At 33.6% G+C, this 20,079-nt stretch overlaps 1 protein-coding gene across 1 annotated transcript in view; it reads right to left on the bottom strand.

The window, feature by feature from the left end:
• The window catches only part of LOC128552032 (SCO-spondin-like), a gene marked incomplete at both ends in the record, with an annotated part of 64,380 nt that overhangs the window by 9,651 nt on the left and 34,650 nt on the right, over positions 1-20,079 (bottom strand). Inside the window, 2 exon segments of the mRNA XM_053533030.1 lie at positions 12,063-12,222; positions 15,360-15,428. Coding sequence (XP_053389005.1) covers positions 12,063-12,222; positions 15,360-15,428 — 229 coding nt within the window.

Raw genomic sequence — 20,079 nt, 5'->3', positions numbered from 1 at the left:
TATCCTTAAAATTTAGCGAAAATACGATAGTATTACCACTTTTGATTTTAAACCAGTTACAGAGGTGGATATACAAAAATATAGTCCTGTTCAATATGGTTGTTACTTCCCTTGCGTGAGTTGTCGTTATTGATAAACACTACTTCCGGTGAGCCAAAAAAAAAAAAAAAGAAATCAGAAAATGGCGACGATCAATGGAATCGATTAACCGTGTGACTTTGACAAACAATCAGTGCGTGAATTGAGGTTTTTAAGAGATAGAGGTGCACATGTGTCAGGAAATAGGCCGGAATTATTAGAACGTACTAAAAGACTTGTTAAATTAGGCACAAGGCCACTTCGTGAAATGCAAACCGAGGACGATCAGCGCTATGTACAATCAACGACAATCAGAATTTTTTGTACTCCTCTCGGTGAGAAAATACCGAAGCCCAAGACTTTAAAAGATGTGGGAGGGGGGGGGGGCAACAATTTGTCTTGTTTACCATTTTTCAGAACGCAGGATTTGTAAAATTACCTGAAAATTTTGACTCTGAAAACATGAATGCTAAAAGGCGGTTGAAAGCGAAAGTATTCTACGAAGATGGTCATCTACACACAGTCAGATATCACAAAATCACAGATAATTCTTTCCACTACTATGTCAAAGCAAATGTTATGCCATCGCTGCCAAATGATGTAAAGAAGAAAACGTATTTTAGCAGCTTCTTCATCCTAAAATGGAACTTTCCTACATACTGATCAAGAAGAGCTATTCCGCCTTTAAAAAGTTGAAATATTTCTCTGAACAAAAGACGACATATTGTTTTCCATATATTTTTTACAACTAGCTGACTTTTTTCGTGAATTTGAGAGAATTCATGAAATAATGTTTAACTTTTTAAAAACAAAACCCAGCAACTGTCAGATGGGAGTAATTTCAATATCATTGAGATGGCATAATGACTGAAGAGAATTAGCTCATGATCAGTATATAAGCTTTCCCGCTCCGACTGTCAAAAAATGGCCTGAAAAGGAGTATAAATTCAGCGGTTTTTGTCACATTGGGAAAAGGTCCGGTACCGACCGAAACTGATCGCGGCATATAAAGAAGGGAAAAATCGCAGAAATTAACGTTTCACAATGAAATAAAACTGTGTATAAATAACTAAAGGACAGTACGTCTTTAGGTCAAAGTGATAAATGTGGCTGTTTAAATGAGGTTCAAATTATTATGAAATTTACACTGGTTAATGACTGCTTTAACCAGGTTCACTTTAGGTAACAAAGGTCTTCCTGCATATTAATAATGTTTTAATCATTTTCGACAATTTCTTTGCTGAAGGGAGTAAACAGTTGTTATTTGATGCTTTTCACTGAAGTACATCAATGTAATAAAATCAATATTTTCACTGTTACAAAGTACTGAAAATATTTTGATTTTTCAATGGTACACTAAAGAATACCAGAAAGATCTTATACACATATCAGTTGTTCCAGAGAATACGAATTAAAAGCGATTGGAAATTCTATGTAAAAATACCTCAATATACAAATACAAACATGAACATAAAGATATATACACTCCCTCATAATCAAATAAAACAGAAACATGTCATAACATCGTTTGACAAAGTAATCGTTATGTCACGACACTGTGATGTCGTGACACAATGTACATAATATTGCACGGGTAAACAGATATATAATTTAATTAAGACCACTGAAATTATATACAATAAAAAGAAAACTTGTTTGTTTCAGTATAAGATATATATATATATAGTAGAGAGAATTTATACGAACTAAATCACCACCACAATATACCAGACCAATTACGGCAAAGTGCCTAGCAGTACAAACGAACACGCACATGCCACAGCAAGTCCACTAACCCAATAAGATTTGTTTCGATGCTGCTTTATATAAGAGCCCGCATTGTACTACACATTCGTACTGGTTCAACATTTGCATATATATACTCAAATCTCTGTTTTCATGTCTCACAAATCAGTAGTGACATTTGAGTCTTTTTACTGATTGGGACCAGAGAAGCTATATTTTCTCTCTCTGAAAGTTAACTGAATCCAGTAGACTTCTAGTCTATATATATATAAGATATGAAAATATTTCACTTGTGGACACCATAATTTACATGCTCTCTTGTGGCTGCCCACTCGTAGAAATATAACATATGGTGTTCCAATCTGTGAAATATATTCCAATCTTAAACTAAAACAATCATGTATCCTCTCTGTAAGTCTGCAATAGTTTTAAAATATTTAAGAGAAATCAACACTCGCTTCACTTTTTAACAATGTTTGGCATTTGTTTCAACTTCTTAAAAAATGGTCTTTCTCAATATCAGCTATACATGTATTTAATGAAATTTTGTTGTTATTCTGTGATCTGTAACTTTACTATTTGTATTAAATTATTCTTTTAGATCAAGCAGCAGTGTCTGTATATTTTGAAAAAAAATATTCAAAAAGAATAAAATCAATAAGGATTAGAATTTCGTTTCAGATCCTGCATAAACTAATATATCAGGTCATTCATGATTTCAATTATTTAATAATGTAATCAAAGTAACAGAATTTCTCACATAATTAATAATGCAATATCAGACCAGATGACATGCTGTTAACATTTTTATCAATTATTATATAAATATTATAAATATTCAATTTCTATCAACAGATTGCAATCAGCAATTTGTAACATATGCAAACTCAGTAAATCATGTTTGCTCCCCAATATTTTGGATGTATGCTGATCTTATTTTTTGGCACTGAAGAGTTCACAAAGGGAGTAATAAATCAGGGGAGATCCTTATCCTTATTGAACAGGACTATATAATGTTGTTAAATGACTAGAAGTCTACTGGATCGGACACTATACCTCCGAAGATATTAAAGTATGCTTCCCCAACCTATCTTTGCCCTTTATGAATATACAAACAAAATGTTATGTGGTACCTCCTTACAAGAAAATCTTAAAATGGTCCAAGTTACACCTGTTTTTTTTTTTTTTTTTTTTTTTTAAACGATGACCTTTTTAAAAAAAAGAACTATAACCCTGTTAGTATTTTACCTTCAGTATCTAAATTTTTTGAAACAATCATCAATGATTAACTTTCATATCTCATTCTGAGGGTATTTTCCATGATTTTCTCGATGCATTCAGACCTAAATACGGATGCCGGACAACCCTACCTCGCTTAATTGAGGATTGGAATCAGGCACTAGACGAAGGAGACCATGTCGCGGCTGTTCTCATGGACTTGTCGAAGGCTTTTGACTGCCTGCCATATGATCTCATAATCCTCAAATTGAGGGCGTATTGGCTGTCTGAAAACGCCTGCTGTATTATATATAGCTATTTTTCCTGCAGGAAACAGCAGGTTAAACTAGGCCAAACCCACAGATAATGGATGAAAACTATTAAAATTGTGCCTCAAGGCTCTATCCTTGGTCCTCTTATCTTTGAGATCTTTATAAATGATATATTTTATTCATAGATTTCATAGACGAATCAAAATTATACAATTATGCAGATAAAAATACTTTATCATACTTTATCATTTGGAACAAAAATGTCGCACAGCTTAAACACACAATTGAAAAAGAATGTAGTATCTTAATTGAATGGTTTAATTAGCCGACCAAGAGAAGTTTCAAACCTTCTCTATGAGAAAGAAGCCTCATGAATGAATTAGTTCTTTTAATATCTGTTGTGAATATTCTGTAAAACTTCTTGGAGTGGAATTGGATTTTATGTTAAATTTTGAGGCCAAGATGACAAAAAAGACTGCGATTCAGCTCAATGTTCTATTAAGATTAATCATGTTTTTGACACATGAAAGTAAAAAAGTAAGATAAAATCATTTATAAGGTCAAATTTCAATTTTTGCCATTTGGTTTTGCATTTTTGCAATTAAACAAATACAGATAAGCTGGAAAAACAACAGCATCATACACTCGGAATTACTTTTAACGATTTCACCACAAGTTACAAAGATCTTTTTGGATTTGTCAATATGCTAACATGATTATTATCCAGAACTAGAGGAATGGCAATTTATTCACAAGTCATTACCATCATATTTGCATGATCTTGTACAAACTAAAAACTCAAAACACTCTTTCAAATACCAAATTCTACATGTACCAACAGTCCGAACCACAACATATGATAAGCGTTCTTTCAGGCATGAGGCCGCTCGGGAATGGAAGGGCCTCACAATTAACCTCAGGGTGATGGAAAACTTCAAGGAGTTTGTAAGGCCGGTTCGCATTTCGAGCAGCCCAACCTGTAACTGTTCTGTGTGCAAAACCCTGTAGTTATAGTATCTTGTTTTTATGTTCCATTGTATGGATTTAAATTTGCATTTTATTTAGTTTTGTCCTAGTTTCTGGCTATATCCTAATTTTTAGTTTATTTTATTGTTTGCTTATTATTTCTTTTTTGCTGTAATTTTGCTCTACTGGCGAGTCCCTATAATAGCTATTATGATCATATGTGTTCAAAATTTTAATTTTTAATTAATGCGGCATATGTGTTTTGCTTGTAATTTCTTAGCACTTTTACTGTAATTAGACATGTTTTAGTGTAATTATAGATATGCACTAGTACTTATATTTTAACCAAATAGTTAATAGATTATGATATCAGTTTTAATATATATTCAAAATTTTAATTGTTATGTAACCATGTAACCATTTCTTTGTACAGGTATTTGTTTGTTTGTTTGTTTGTATTTTTGTTTGTTTGTTTTATTTTGTTACAGAACTTGTTATTAAAGAAACACTGGTAGCTTTAATTACGAAAACATTTGCAAGAGAAAACGTTAATTATCTGGCATGCAATGAAACTAGAGCAATCTTTTCTAACATTAAATATAAGAGATACAACCTATGGAGTTGTGATAAGGTTTGTGAAGCTCTTAGGTTTCTATTAGATAACATATTTATCGAATTTCGCAATAAAACTTACGGACAAGTCATTGGTATTCCGATGGGAACCAACTGCGCCCCAATCATTTCTGACTGATTCTTATACCGTTATGAAAGAGACTTCATGCTTAGTTTATCCACTGAGACAGAATTTGAAATTATTGGAGCTTTTAATGGAACCTCAAGGTATCTTGATGATATTTTAAATATTGGCAACCTATATTTTTCAGAAATGGTGAAACACATTTACCAAAAAGAGTTACAGCTTAACAAGGCTAATACTTCAGATTAAGAAGCGTCATTTTTGAACTTGAATTTAACAATTACGAATAATAATCTAGAAACGAAAATATATGATAAAAGGGACGATTTTAATTTTGAAATTGTCAACTTCCCCCACCTTGATGGAAATGTCCCTCGCGCAACATCATACGGTGTATATATTTCACAGCTTATTCGTTTTGCAAGAGCTTGCTCAAAGATAGAGGACTTTAATGATAGAAACCTTCATATCACCAAGAAATTATTACAACACGGTTACCGTTATATTAAACTACAGAAAGCTTTCAGAAAATTTCACTACAGATCGTCCGAACGGTTAGAAAAATATAATACTAACCTAAAAACACTTTTAAAACTTGGACTTACACACCCGGAATACTATGGAGATGTAGCTTATAAAATTCGGTAAATTGAACATAATCCTTATTTTAATCAGATATTTGTAAAATGTGTTAAAAGGTTTATCAAAAGAGGATACGATGCAAAAATTGTGAAGCGCAGTGCATGTTTAGTGATCGACCCCTCTACAGTTAATCGCTACGCTTTCCTATTTGATGGTGCGACGACTAATAAAGTGTAAGACTCCATGATGCTTTTCTCCTAAATCCTACATAAAAGGACGGAGGGAGTGGAAATTTGTCTTGCAGTTTTCTTGGTCGTGCTCTTAAAAGTTAGGCTCTTGGTGCTCTGACTTCAGACAAGTTGTTGAGTACACTGGTGTAATTATACCTCGGATTTACCTTAATTTGATGTTTTACTTAATATGATCTTGTATTTTTCGCTTATGTTAGAGCCTTTTTCGGCGGGGATTTTATTTACATTGTGTTGTTAAACATGTTGAAAATAGGGTAAGTGCGAGGTTTGCATGCCCTTAACCCGTTTAAACCCCCCGCTTCCCTTATATATGTTTCTGACCGTTCCAAGGCGGTGCCACTATTTTCAACTGGTTTCTGTCTGTCTTATATTTAGTGTTGCGTATGTTGTCTTGTTTGTTGCTAGCGTTTTTCCTCCTTCTCCTCACTCCCCGTATCACCACCATCTTTTTCCCTTGCAATTGCGCTCCCTTTTGTCTTTGGCATCCCCTCCCCCTTTACTATGAGTTAGTTTATTTTGGCTGCCGGAATCCTAAGGCGGTACACGATTGTTTTTTTTTCTACTTGGATATGTGTGCTTGTATGTTTAAAGCGGTGACCTACAATCTTGTTGTATCTTACCTGTCTGTTTGTCAATGTTAGTTAGTTGGGTGTGGTTGTGTGTGTTTATCTTTGGTACATGATTGTCTGCGCTATTGTAGTTTACGTTGTAGTGTAACTATTATTAAGGAACGTAGCATTCCCTTTGTATATTCATCCTTGTTCTACTTTCCCCTTCAACCTACTCCCCAAACTCTCTTTCTACTCCTAACCCCTTCCTCCCCCTATATCTATACTTTGCATAAAATTTAAATGTATTTGTTCCATTTTTAAGCAACCTGTCTGTAATTTTTTCCGTTACAGCTTATTTTTGTTATAGGCCTACTTTGGAAATGCGTGGATCTGAGGCTGTGTTTTTAATGCTCTGTGTTTTCGAGAAATTTACCCTTACCTATTATCGTTTGTTAGCCTAAAGCTTTATAGCTAATGTTGTACTGTTATACAGTATATAATCTTGTATAAAAGCTTCTTGTATCTTGTTCGATCCGGTAATGGAAGTGTTCATTCGGTAAATGATATTTTTGACCTGTGAAAGGACATCGGACATTTTCCTTTTCATATTGCCTATCCAATTAAGTAAAAACTTCTGAAATTGTGTAGTTAAGATTGTTAAAGACCATTTCTTGATATATTCGACTAAATTTTGCAAGTTTGTTAACAGAAAAAAGAAGACTATGTAGACATTTCTTATTCTCATTTGTATTGAAATATGAACATTAATCCTTTTTACGTTTTAAACATCTTTACCCCCAGTGACCGCCTTGGAACGGTAAGTGGCAAAACCACCACTGGTGAGTTTAAACCGGTTTATGGTGCACCTAACCTCACTCTTACCCCCACCATATTCCAAAGTCAAAAGACAGTGTAAATAAAAGTAATCCCCGCCAGGTGAAACCCTAACATACGTAAAGGCAACAGAAGGTATGTAATGTAAAACACAAAGATGCCCTTGTAGATATAATATACGCATGTACTCAATGCCTTTGCAGAAGACAGAGCAACAGGGGAAACGCCCTTAAGGGCCCGACGAAACAGGCCAGAAGACGGAAATCAAAATAGCTCAGTCCTGGTGGAATTTAAGAACTACTACTCATAGAGTCCTCCACCTGATCCGTCAGACACAATCAAAGAGGAAAGCGTAGCGTCCAACTGTAAAAGGGTTGAACACCAAACATGCGGTGTGTCTCAAAACAGTTGGGTCATAACCTGTTTTCATAAAACGTTTAATTACTTTACTAAATACAATTGGAAAATTGCCATGACCCAAAATCTTACGAATTGTTAACCACATCCCCATAAAAAGCGGGTTTTGATATACCTTCCCGCAGAAGTGAATTTAAATTGCTATTGTATTTTAAAACCAAATCTGAATTACGATAGTCAAATTTAGAAAAGTATTTACGAAATTATAATAACGGTAGCCCTGTTTAAGAAGCTTATTTGTAATACATAAGTTACGTTCATTGAAATCTTTAACATGACTACACGCTCTTGCAAACCGAATCAACTGAGAAATATATACCCCATAAGATGTAGTCTGGGGGATACATCTCCATCCAAATGGGGAAAATTTACAATACTGAAATTAAAATCGTCCCTCTTGTCATACATTTTGGTATGTATGAAATTATCGTAAATAGAGAGATGTAAATCTAGAAATGAAGTAGTATTATCCGAGTTGTTAGTTTTATTTAACTGCAGCTCTCTGGGATATATATTTTCATTAATTGATCAAAAAACGAATTATCCATATTAAGTATAGTATATTATCTAGATAGCGTGATGTATTATTATATGCAGTTATAATGTCTGCCTGTGTATCTTGAGAAAGGCTCAACATAAAATCTCTTTCATAACAATATAAAAACAAACCTGCAACAAGGGGTGCACAATTTGTTCCCATGGGAATACCAATTACTTGTCTGAAAACTGCATTCCCAAACCTAACGTAAATATTGTTCAATAAAAAGGAAAGGGCTTTACAAAACTTCGTCATAGGTCCACATAGTAGAATTCTTTACAATGCAACTAGTAAAAAATGCTTTATCGAAATTGCAAGCGAGAAAAGTAGCATTTTCCCTGGCAAAAGTCTTTTGAATTAGGGCAGTAAGTTTTTCCTTTATTAAGTTATGAGGTAAAGTCGTATAAAGAGTGGAAAAATCGTAAGTACTGACTGAAGACACCCTGTAATTTTTAATTCTAAATTTATCCAGAATTTCGCCAGAATTTTTTACCGGCCAAAATAAGTTTTTACCAGAGTTTTCGTACACTTTGTCACAATATCTTTTCACGTGGGCTTTAACAGCAGTAAGGCATGATGTTAATAACTTTGAAATATTTGTAGTGGTACAGGAGCTTGAATTAGCGATAAAACGAGCTTTATACGGCTGTTTGTGTAATTTTGGAATCCAGTACATAGTAGGAAGTTTAATTTGCTGGTCATCTGTACGAACTTTCAAATTAGAAACTTCAGTGATGTGAACTTTGATCAATCGTTGTACATCAGAATTACTCGGTGCATAAGTTTTGGTTCTATTTAGTTCGTTTCGTAAAACATTTATATAATGTAAGCGTCAAATGATGATAATATTGTTAGCCACCTTGTCTGCTGGAACTAAAACATATTTAGAATGAAATTCTTGGCTTTCTTTTTTCAGATGTCTTAAAGTGAACTTGGGCTTAGGTGGAAGAAGGTGCTCATTTGTTTTATAAAATTTAATACGGGAATCGACAATTTTAAAGATATTACGTTTCCAAGACGATAATGCATTTGGATCAGCATTTTCACGTCGGCACCATTTTACAGAAAAAGTTTCGATGGATTCTGCAGTCTGAACACGACATGCATCAAAGTCAATATTTGAAGGAATTCTGTATTTAGGCCCTTTAAAAAATAAATTACGAATACGTTTGTCTTTGATAATATCAAAATTACCAGTGATGACATGGCCTGCATCTGAGTAGCAAAATTTTGAGTGTTTACAATCACAGGAAGCTAGAGTATTAGTATATACATTCAGGTCTGAGACGATTTTATTGTAACTGAATATAATATTTCTTACAGGTGTTTTATAATCATAGATAATCGGAACTTCAGAGTTTCTGAAATATTTAGGCACACAATCGATGACACGTTTATCCCGAAATATACTAGGTACATCGATGAAGTCAATACCTTTATTTATAAAACATACCTTAAGGAAATGTCTGTCATGGTCAGATTGACTGTCGATATGTGGACGGAGAATATGTTGCGTATAACTTTGAATAAGATATGATACAGTGTAAAAGGATCTGTCTGAATAACATACTGGTCCGCTTCTTCGTCCTTTTTAAGTGACTGAACAGATAAAGATGTGGGACGAGAAAGCATCGAGAATTAAATCAAGGTCGGCAACAGACATATTGACTTTAGATTTACGCTTAACATTACCATTGCGTCATATTCCATGAGATCTAGATTTACGTTTTCTAATGTTTAGAATCGAAAAGATGTCAATATCAGGGTTTTTAGAGATATTACCTTCTTGATAAATGTTATCATTTAAGCCCAACGGAAACGGTGACTGTAAATATTTTATCCATTTTAGTTCTGCTAAATATCTGGCTTTGATCTTAAAACTAGATGTAGCATTTAAAACATATACGAGTTGTTCTACTGGCTGAATCGTAACCTGATCAAATGTATGGCCAGATTTACGAAAGTGTTCGTATAACAAGGTAGTAAACTTGTTCCGACTATTTTGTATGAATGTTCGCGGAAACGAATTTTCAAAGATCGCCCAGTTTTGCAAACATACTAAATACCACAATTTGTAGCGTTTCACGTCAGTACATAAATTATGTGGGAAGTATGGGAAGTATTTCAATCAATGTCAGAGGTTAGTTTTACATTAAAAGTTCTTCCATTAACATTTGAAGTGACAGTAGACCTGTGCGATAAATGATTGCAACAACCGCACCTCTTACAATTGCACTTGTTAATAGAACGGTACCCTCTACATCTCTGTGGAAAATTTGTATGTTTTGTTTGATATTTCTTTAATACAGTAGAATTTAAAGATGAGAGGCAAAATCGCAGATTATTACGAAAGATAGCTGTAGAATTTAAATTAGTACGAGGAATATAAAATGACTTAGCAGAATGAAGCTTTAATGGAGAAAGGCTGATAGAGCTAGGTGTATGTCTTAAAAAAGTACCATAGTCATTAGGCAGATGTACAGAAGATGCAGAATGCAACCGAAGAGGTGAAAGAATTAATTTCGGAACTCTATTGTATGTACTTATATAATACCATTCTGTGAAAAGTGGCGTTCGGGTAGAGAACAGTCATCAAGTTCAAATAAGTGAAAATGTTAAGCGACAATCCAACACAAAACGGTAAAAAAGCGCTGGCGGTCCCTACGTGTACCGTGGGACGGGATAACTAAAATGGACCCGAAAAAACTTCTTTTTGTAAATATATCAAGCATAGAAAACGCTATATAATAAATAAAAAGCGGACATAAAATGTCAAGCTTGAAAGCGGACTGATCCTGGTAAGTATACCAGGACTGTTGCCTCTTGATAATCGTCTGTCGTTTGAGTGGAATCAGGATAGAGACAACTGCGTCTGTCGCAAGTCATTAACCAAGCAAGTGGCTTAGACATACACAACTAGACGTATGTGTCTTCAACCTAAATATGACAAAGAGATATATACGAAATTCTATGGGAATAGTACCACTGTGGTGCAAATGCCTTTTAACCCATTGTAAAATAGATATAGACGAACTTCTGTAGGAATAGTGCCACTGTGGTGCAAAATTTTTACCTTTTGTAGGACACAATTATGGCGCACCTAGAATGTAAGAACAATTCGAATAAAAAATCATCCTAAACTCTAACAGAACTACACCAGACACCTGAAGTCCTGAAGCTAACACTGACGCCCCAAGAACTAATACTGACGCCCCCAGAACTAACACTGACATCCCCAGAATTAACACCAATTCACCCACATAGCAATAGATGTATAGAAAACAAACAATAGGCTATAATCAATGCATCAGTTATCATGGGCACTCGGGTGGAAAGAACTGAAGTACAGTTGTATGGCCAAAACTTTTGTTCCACTTTTATTTTTTGTTTTTAAGCTATTTTTAAAAATGTTAATAAAACTGATAATCTGCATGGTAAAAGTTTATTTATTGTTTTAAAACATTTTATAATAGAGATACCTTAAATGCATATGCTTATGTCACTAAAAATAAACATTTTGAATTTTTCATAAATTATGACCGTTAGTCAAAAACTTCGAATTTCGAGAAAACGAATATGAAATAAAATCATTTTTGTGACAGTTTGATAGGAATATAACTTTTTTATGAGTATTTGAAGCCATTATGTAAAATTATCAGCAATTGAAGTCAAGAAATGGCATTGAAATGTTGGCGAAATCCCTAGCATAATGTCCGATGTCCTTTAAGCTTACAGATTTATTGATGTAAGACGAATCAGTCGCGACTCAAAAGCTGCTTTCTGCAATTGTCAATCTATCTTTGTTATGAAGACTGACTATGTTAGGAACTTGTGTTATTAAACCTCTAACATATTTTCGAATGTAACTACATAAAAGCATTTAAAAATATCATCTCAACTAGGTATACTTACTTTTCATCGGCAAACAAAATTGGTTGTTACATTTATTGTAGTAACAGCATTGAAAACAGTAGGCATATACACGTTTGTTGCGAACTATATCTCTTCCAACAATGTCTAAAGTGTTGTGATCATGCCAGTAAAGGTCGCCGTACCGTATATCGTTACAATTCTGTAACAAATAATTATTCTACATGTACTGAAACAAAAACGGATAAGGTTCGTGCATTCTTTGCACTGGATTTCAATTTTGGATTTTATTAAAGCTACGACACACCTAAAACATCAATAGACATACCAAAATATAAAAAGAGAACATGATAGATACACAAAATATGATGAAAAAATATGATAGACATGCCAAAAACCAAAATATAATAGACATACCGAAGTATGATAGACATACCAGAACTGATATACATACTAAAACTGGTAGGCACATCAAAACTGATAGTCATACCAAAATATGAAAGATATACAGAAACATGATAGACATATTAAAACATAACAGACACACTAAAACTAGTAGACATACAAAAATTGATAGGCACATCAAATCTGATAGGCACATCAAAATATGATAGAAATACCAAAAGATGATAGAAATACCAAAATATGATAGACATATCAAAATATAATACACATACCGAGATATGACAGACTAATCAAGATATGATAGATACACAATTACAGATCACTGGCACCAGAACAGAAAGAAAAAGTTTATGTACATGTTATACCCTACCCCTAGGTATTCTATAAGAACAATGGTCATGAACGGGAAAATATACTAACACGTTTCAATCGTACATTTCTCAACTTAAACGCGCAGTTCGGTGAATGGGTACCTAGTATATTGAACAAGCGATAATTTATCTTCCATCGTGCACCAGTCACATTGTCTCAATATTTCATATTGCTGAGATTATCAACATATTTTATGCTTTCGTCAACGTTACAGAAAAAACTTGCTTGACCTTGCCTAATGAACATCCGGTCTAGTGGTCACGGCAGTGGCGAAATGTAAACAAACAAAAACAGAATTAAAAAAATCACAATTTTACACTAAAACTCGAAATGATGAATGAAATTCATCTTGTATATGATCTTTAATTTGAAATCGTACTTTGGTCTGCATCTGTTCTGTTTATTTTATTCATTTTGCACATTTATGCTGCATTTTCACATTTTAGCGAACACGTGTAGTAAAATGACGATTGACATACATTTTCACAACAGCCTATCAGAATAATTTTGTAATCTAGAACGGAACTTCACCAGGGACGTTCAAGCAAGTTTTTTGTTTAACGTTGAAATAACTATAAACTACCCGTAGTTTTTCTAAGATAAGATGTATTGAAGAAATGTGACCGGTAGAGTGGAAGATAAATTATCGCTTGTTTGATATCCATAGTACACATTTACCGAACTGCGTGTTTTAGTTATGAAATGCGCGACTGAAACGGGTTAGTATATTTTCCCGTTCATGACCATGGTTCTTATAGAATACCCAGGGGTAGGGTATAACATGTACAGAGGCATTTTCTTTCTGTTCTGGTACCAGTGTTACAGATAGGTATACCAATATACGACAGGCATACCAATTTGTAATAGACATACTAAAATACAGGCCGTGAAAACATAATCTTTAAACACTTTGCAAGTTTCAAGGTCATAGCAAATGTATACAGATCTTTTATAATGGTATCATTCTGATGGTCAATGCAGCTGATGAGCAGATAAGAATATAACTTCGAGGTAAATTACCACATTTAGTGTTTTTTTTATTTCCAAAGAAAACATGTTATGCGTGTATATAGCATGAAATGTTGCGTCAGTAGCACGGGAAGTCATTTAATATATGCTTTTTTAGGATTATGGTACGGGTAATGTCAATATCTGCTATGCATTTCTCTTTGAACTGATAACAATGGATTTGCAAATTGAAATTAGTTGACCGATTTATCTCATAGCAAAATACGATATCAAAGACATGTCAAAAGTAATACACGTATCATAATACGATAGACATTCAAAAATATGACAAAGATACCAAAATATGACAAAGATAACAAAATATGATAAACATACCGAAATATGACAGACATATCGAAAGATAGTAGACATACCAAATACTAAAGAATATGATAGACATTTCAAAATATGACAGACATACCAAAACGGATAGACATAATGAAACTAATGGACATACCAGAACTGATAGGCATATCAAAATATAATAGACATTCTGAAATATGACAGACATACAAAATGCTAAATATGATAGACATTTCAAAACTTGATAGACGTACAAAAATATCACAGACATACTTAAATATGATACACATAGCAAAACGGATTTGTATACCGGAACTGCCATATCAAAACAGTCCAAAATATGATAGTCATACCAAAGTATGAAAGTCATGCAAAGATTTAACCAGTTTTTGTTTTCTCTGATTTGACCTATTGATATATTTTATTACAAAAACACTGTTTATAACTTGAGCTAGAGTATATAAATAAAACCTGTAAAAAGATCCTTTGGAAGCAAAGAATGCATCCGAGAAGAATAATAGCAGACTCGGCCTGACCGAGTCTATTCATGAGAGGTACTGAAATGCAACATCTCTCACGCCACAGCACCGGCTTAAGCGGAACTCTATTACACATATGTTGAATGAAATCCATGATCCCAAAGGACCAGACAATATAACAACAGTGAACAAAAAACAAACATTATGACAAGCTTTGTGTAGTACATATCAAACCTGTAGCATCTAGGATGTATACAAAGTTTCATATATTAATCTGACTAAGTGACCGGCGTAAATTTACCATAATGACCCACTAACGAAAATATATATACAAGGTTTCATGTAAGTCAAGTAGAAAATAAAGCATGTATGGCGTTGAAATGTTTCTCTGTGATGTAGTAGTGACCTAGTAACCTAGTATTTATCCAAGATGATCCGGTTTCTAAATTATCATACATTTTGTAAATACTCTGAACAGGTTTTGTGTAGATGAAGTAAAAATGTGGAATCTGGAAATCTTATAAACAATCATAGAGACCTGCTTTTATGTTGGTTTTTCTTTCCGTAAATACGAACAATTCTAAAATATGACAGACTTATCGAAGTATGATAGGCTTACCAACATTGATAGATATACCAAAACAGAGAGGCATACCAAAATATGATACCCATACTAAAAGCTGATAGACAGACCAAAAATAGGCTATGCAATACAATCATGAAATACATTTAAAAAATAGTATGTTAAATGTTTTGAATATTTAGTAGTTACCGATATCTTAGTACACCCATGATTACCGCTTCCACCCATTCCTGTTGTTGTAAAGTGATTGAAGCATGCCTGGAATGGGATATATTTATGATTCAATGGCATTTGAATAAAAATACTCCTGAAACGGGATATATGCATAATTCAATGCTAATTGACTGAAGCATGTCTTGAATGGGACATGTGTATTATTTCAATAAAAATAGACTGAAACATGTCGGGAATGAAATATACGCATTTTGATATTTATACAGTAGAGATTGAACCTAACCGAAAAAGATCTAAGGGGACAACTCTGAATTGACCAATAAACTGAAGCCAACATAAAAACAGTGGTCGAATGTGAAAGTAAAGCTAACTAGGTCCTTTTCCAAACAGCTGATCAGGCACACAGAATATGACATGCACCCGTTTAAAACTCTTTTGTATTCGATAAACCATGTACACATTTTTTATAGTTTGTATCATGGTTTACTCGCAGTGTCATATAAACTGTTAACTTCTATCTGTAATATTCTTCAACTGAGGAAGAGGCGTGGCTATAAGCCGTACTCTACTTAAGTTAGAAAACATGTCTTAGGTCCCGCCTACATATAGAATACTGTAGGGAAATGTTGATCTTTCTGAAACCGTTCTCTTTTTCAGTTAGAGTACGCTTGTCACGTGATAGTACCAACGCTTAAAATGGAATGTTAACTTGTCAATCAAAATTTGTAGCCAAATCAGTTGTTCATACTGGCGGTCCATGATACATAACAGAAAGCGTAGGGGCCACTCGAATAATAAGGTAACTTCTCAAAGGCTATGCCTTCTCGAACTGACCTAATTATTCTCGTGAACCCCTACTCTTTCTATAACTTACACTGACAGTTATTTCATAAGTTGTGCTCGGGCGCTGCTGGGAAGTTTAGTAGTGCATCAAAATAAAAGTTATGAATTCCATTAAAGAAAGTCGCGACTTCAATAAATTTTACCTAAGATATTTAAGTTTAGTTTGGCTCATTAGCTAAGCTTTTTTTACTCAATGATGATAACTTGGTTAACATAAACTTGATATAAAATGTAAAATGTACACCCAACAATGAGAAATTACATAAAATATAGGTATCACATATGTGTAACTACATAAGTATACTGTTGTTATATACATCATTCTAAATAATCAGTTTTTCTTAGGCTTTACTCATTTTGAAGCATTTCTCTGACTGTTCAGGCGTAGTTTGCTGCACATAGAGTGAGAAGGGCTCACTGATATCAAATGTAATTTTAACATTTAATGGTAATGACTCCGTAATAGCGATGTACACGCGTAAACCGATGTGAAGACGGACAGTGGATAAGCGACAAAAATGAGGGATCTTCTCAAAATTTTTACGTGCAATTTCGGCCACTTTAATATCAGTCACGTTTCATTTCTTTCATTGTTTTAGCTCACATAAGATATGATTACCCTATGTCTGTCTGATCATCGACCGTCGGTCGCCGTCATTAATTGTCTTGTCAAGAGGTCACAATTTTGTCCTATTTCTTTAATGACAGTTGATCAAAAAGATTGTTTTGCAGTTAAATGACAGTAAGAAAAAGAAATCGATACTGGATTATTTGATGACAAAAAATACCTAATTTACGTTTAACTTGTTTATACAATATACTTTATAATTTCGCCATCTTGGGTTTAGAAACTAGATCACAGAAAATCCTTTTCACTCTGTTCTTCATGAAATTTTGTTGAAATATTTTCGTTTTCAAGGTTTAATTTATTTCGAAAAAAAATGTCGTTTATTATGTCACAAATCAAAGATTAACTAACGAAAATATATATACTGGGTTTCATGTAAATCAGGTAGAAAATAAAACCTTTATTATGGAACGCCGCAGCTGTCTTACGTAGGGGACATTTCATGTTATCATGTCAGAGCGTGATATTAACCCGTCAAAACAGTGTCTTACTATGTTAAAAAACTGTTATTACGTAAAGCTGTGGTCTCAACTTGTCGAATCAGTGTCTTATTATATTGACTAGCCATGTTATCTTGTCAATGGTGTCTACAGCGTCTTATTATGTTAAAAAGCTATCAAGTCAAGCTGTCAAGTTATTATGTCAAAGAATGATCTTGTTTGCAGAGTGTGATTTTATGTTAAAATGGTGTGCTATTGTGTTAAAATATCTTGTGATCTTGTCTACAGAGCGTGTTATTACGTAAAACCCCTATGTGATCTTGTTAAAGTACCATGTGATTTTGTCTACCGAGCTTGCTGTTATGTTAAAAAGCTATGTCATCTTGTCAAAGTGTTGTGTTAACTTGTCAAAAAAGTGTCTTATTATGTTCGAATGTCAAAGTGCGATGTTGTAATGTCAAAGTATTGTGTTAACTTGTCAAATTTTGTTAAATGCTGTGTTATCATGTGAAAGTGATATTTTCTACAAAGCGTGTTATTATGTTAAAAAGTTCCGTTATCATGTCAAAATACCATGTGATCTTGTTTACCGAGCGTGCTGTTATGTTAAAAAGCTATGTTATCTTGTCAAAGTGTTGTGTTAACTTGTCAAAACTGAGTCTATGTTAACTAGTCATGTTATTATGTCAAACTGCGGTGTTAACTTGTCAAAACAGTGTCTTATTATGTCACAAGGCTATGTTATCTTGTTAAAGTATCATGTGATCTTGTCTAGCTTCCTTTAACATAATAACACGCTTTATAGACAAGATAACACTTGACAATTAACATAACTTTTTAACATTAAAAGACACTATTTGCACAAGTTAACTTCTCACTTATACATGTTATCATAGCTTTTTAAATAATAATTAAGAACTGTTTTGACAGGTTAATAACACACTTCGAGAAGATAACATGATTAGTTAACATAATAAACACCATGTGTAAAGACCATACTTTGACACGATTACATCGCTTTTTAACATAATAAGACACTGTTTTGACAGGATAAGAACACACTCTGACATGATAACATGAAATGTCCCGACATAAGACAGCTGCGGCTTCCATACTTTATGGTGTTTACATGTTTTTTTTTTCTGTGATGTAGTGATGACCAAGTCACCTAGTATTGATCCCAGATAATCCAGTTTCCAAGTTTTAATTGTGTTAATATTCTGATCAGGTTTCGTGTAGATGAAGTAAAAATATGGAATCTGGAAATCTTATAGATAATCATAGAGACCTGCTTTGATGTTGATCTAGTTGAAATTGTTGCCTTAAAAAGTTTTAAGTGTTTTCTAGAAGTAGACCTAGTTCACCAAGATAGTTCAGTATCTAACTTGTCCGAGATTTTATTTGGGAAACATTCAGTCCGAGTTTCACTTAGACTTGAGCAAAATTTTGATCTCTTTAGTGTAAACAGATCAATTCTTTACAGTGGCAGACGGCGACAACGGAAACAAGGCGGTCACAATACCACCACATTGAAATACAAGTTCAACGAAAGAAAAGAATCGAAAATGTTCAGTTGTTTAAAAACAACGTTGAGAAAGCCCCGCCCCCCCCCCCCCCCCCCCCCCCTCCCATTGTTATCACATATCCTCTGTCCAGTACTTCTCTATTAATAGTCTTCAATTTTCGTGTTATGATAAGCATTTACTGCTTTCCGTAAATACGAAAAATTCCAACATAGCAAACGGAGAATTCGGAAGATGTTTTATTTAATGTTGCAAACAAAGCGGGTTACTTAAGAATTCGCATCAGTTTATATAACATGACCTTTGTGGGGGCATTTCTTTCACAACTATATCAAAAATTTTCATTTGCATTGAGTGTATTCATGAGTGGAAAATACTGATGGTAAATGTTGTACACTTTTGTTTACATTATTACAGATTTTTTTTCAAAAGATTCAGACCCTTGACTCGTCTTGGATTTTGAATTTACCAAAGACAAAAGAAAGTTCAGTTCAAAATTACTCAATTTATCTACCTGTGAAGAATTTTAATATTAGCTATAATTGGGGAATTCCCAAAATCCCCCAAAAAATCCCGCAAGTCAATGGAAAAAAGGAATTGTCCATTTTGCTTCATATATATCTAGAAGGTCATTTTTATATATCAATTATTTGTGTTTTTACATGGGAGAGGAGGAAAAGCATAAATATATTTTGTAAATTTGTGCTAAACCTGTGAAGACGAATTCGAAAATTTAAGGTACCATCTCTATATACAGATATATTTGTGGCTAATTTTGTGGTGATAAGAAAACTTAAATGACAATAAGGGAGCTAATCCTAGCTCTCTAGAACACACATCAGAACGAAATGATAGACGGGAAAATTTCTAGATAAGTTGCACCAAAACTCGGACGTACAGTATACTCAACAACTTTTCTTACTCCACACGTGCTTTTTTTTGTTATAAACTCTGCCAAGTAGCAAATCCCAGATGAGTGCAGTACACTTTTAACTTAAAGAGCTTATGAAATTTTCATATCTGTTAAGTTGAAATGAAACATCCGTCAATATTTTCAAAACAATCGTGTGCAATTCAAATCAGATGTGTAATATCGCTAATGACACTGCATAAATGGATGACTTGTCGTCAAAAAGTATATTTATGTCAATAATTTTCAAATTTTCTTAGCCAAACGAACAATATATGTTTCATATTTATATTATTAGCAAAATGAATATGGAACAAAATGATTATAAGCTTTGCATCGAGAAATATGCGCTTGTTTTGTTTTGCGAATTAATTTAACACCGCCATCATAA

Source organism: Mercenaria mercenaria, unplaced genomic scaffold, assembly GCF_021730395.1.
Source record: "Mercenaria mercenaria strain notata unplaced genomic scaffold, MADL_Memer_1 contig_1961, whole genome shotgun sequence".
NCBI lineage: Eukaryota > Metazoa > Mollusca > Bivalvia > Venerida > Veneridae > Mercenaria > Mercenaria mercenaria.
This window is presented reverse-complemented; position numbering and strand designations above follow the sequence as displayed.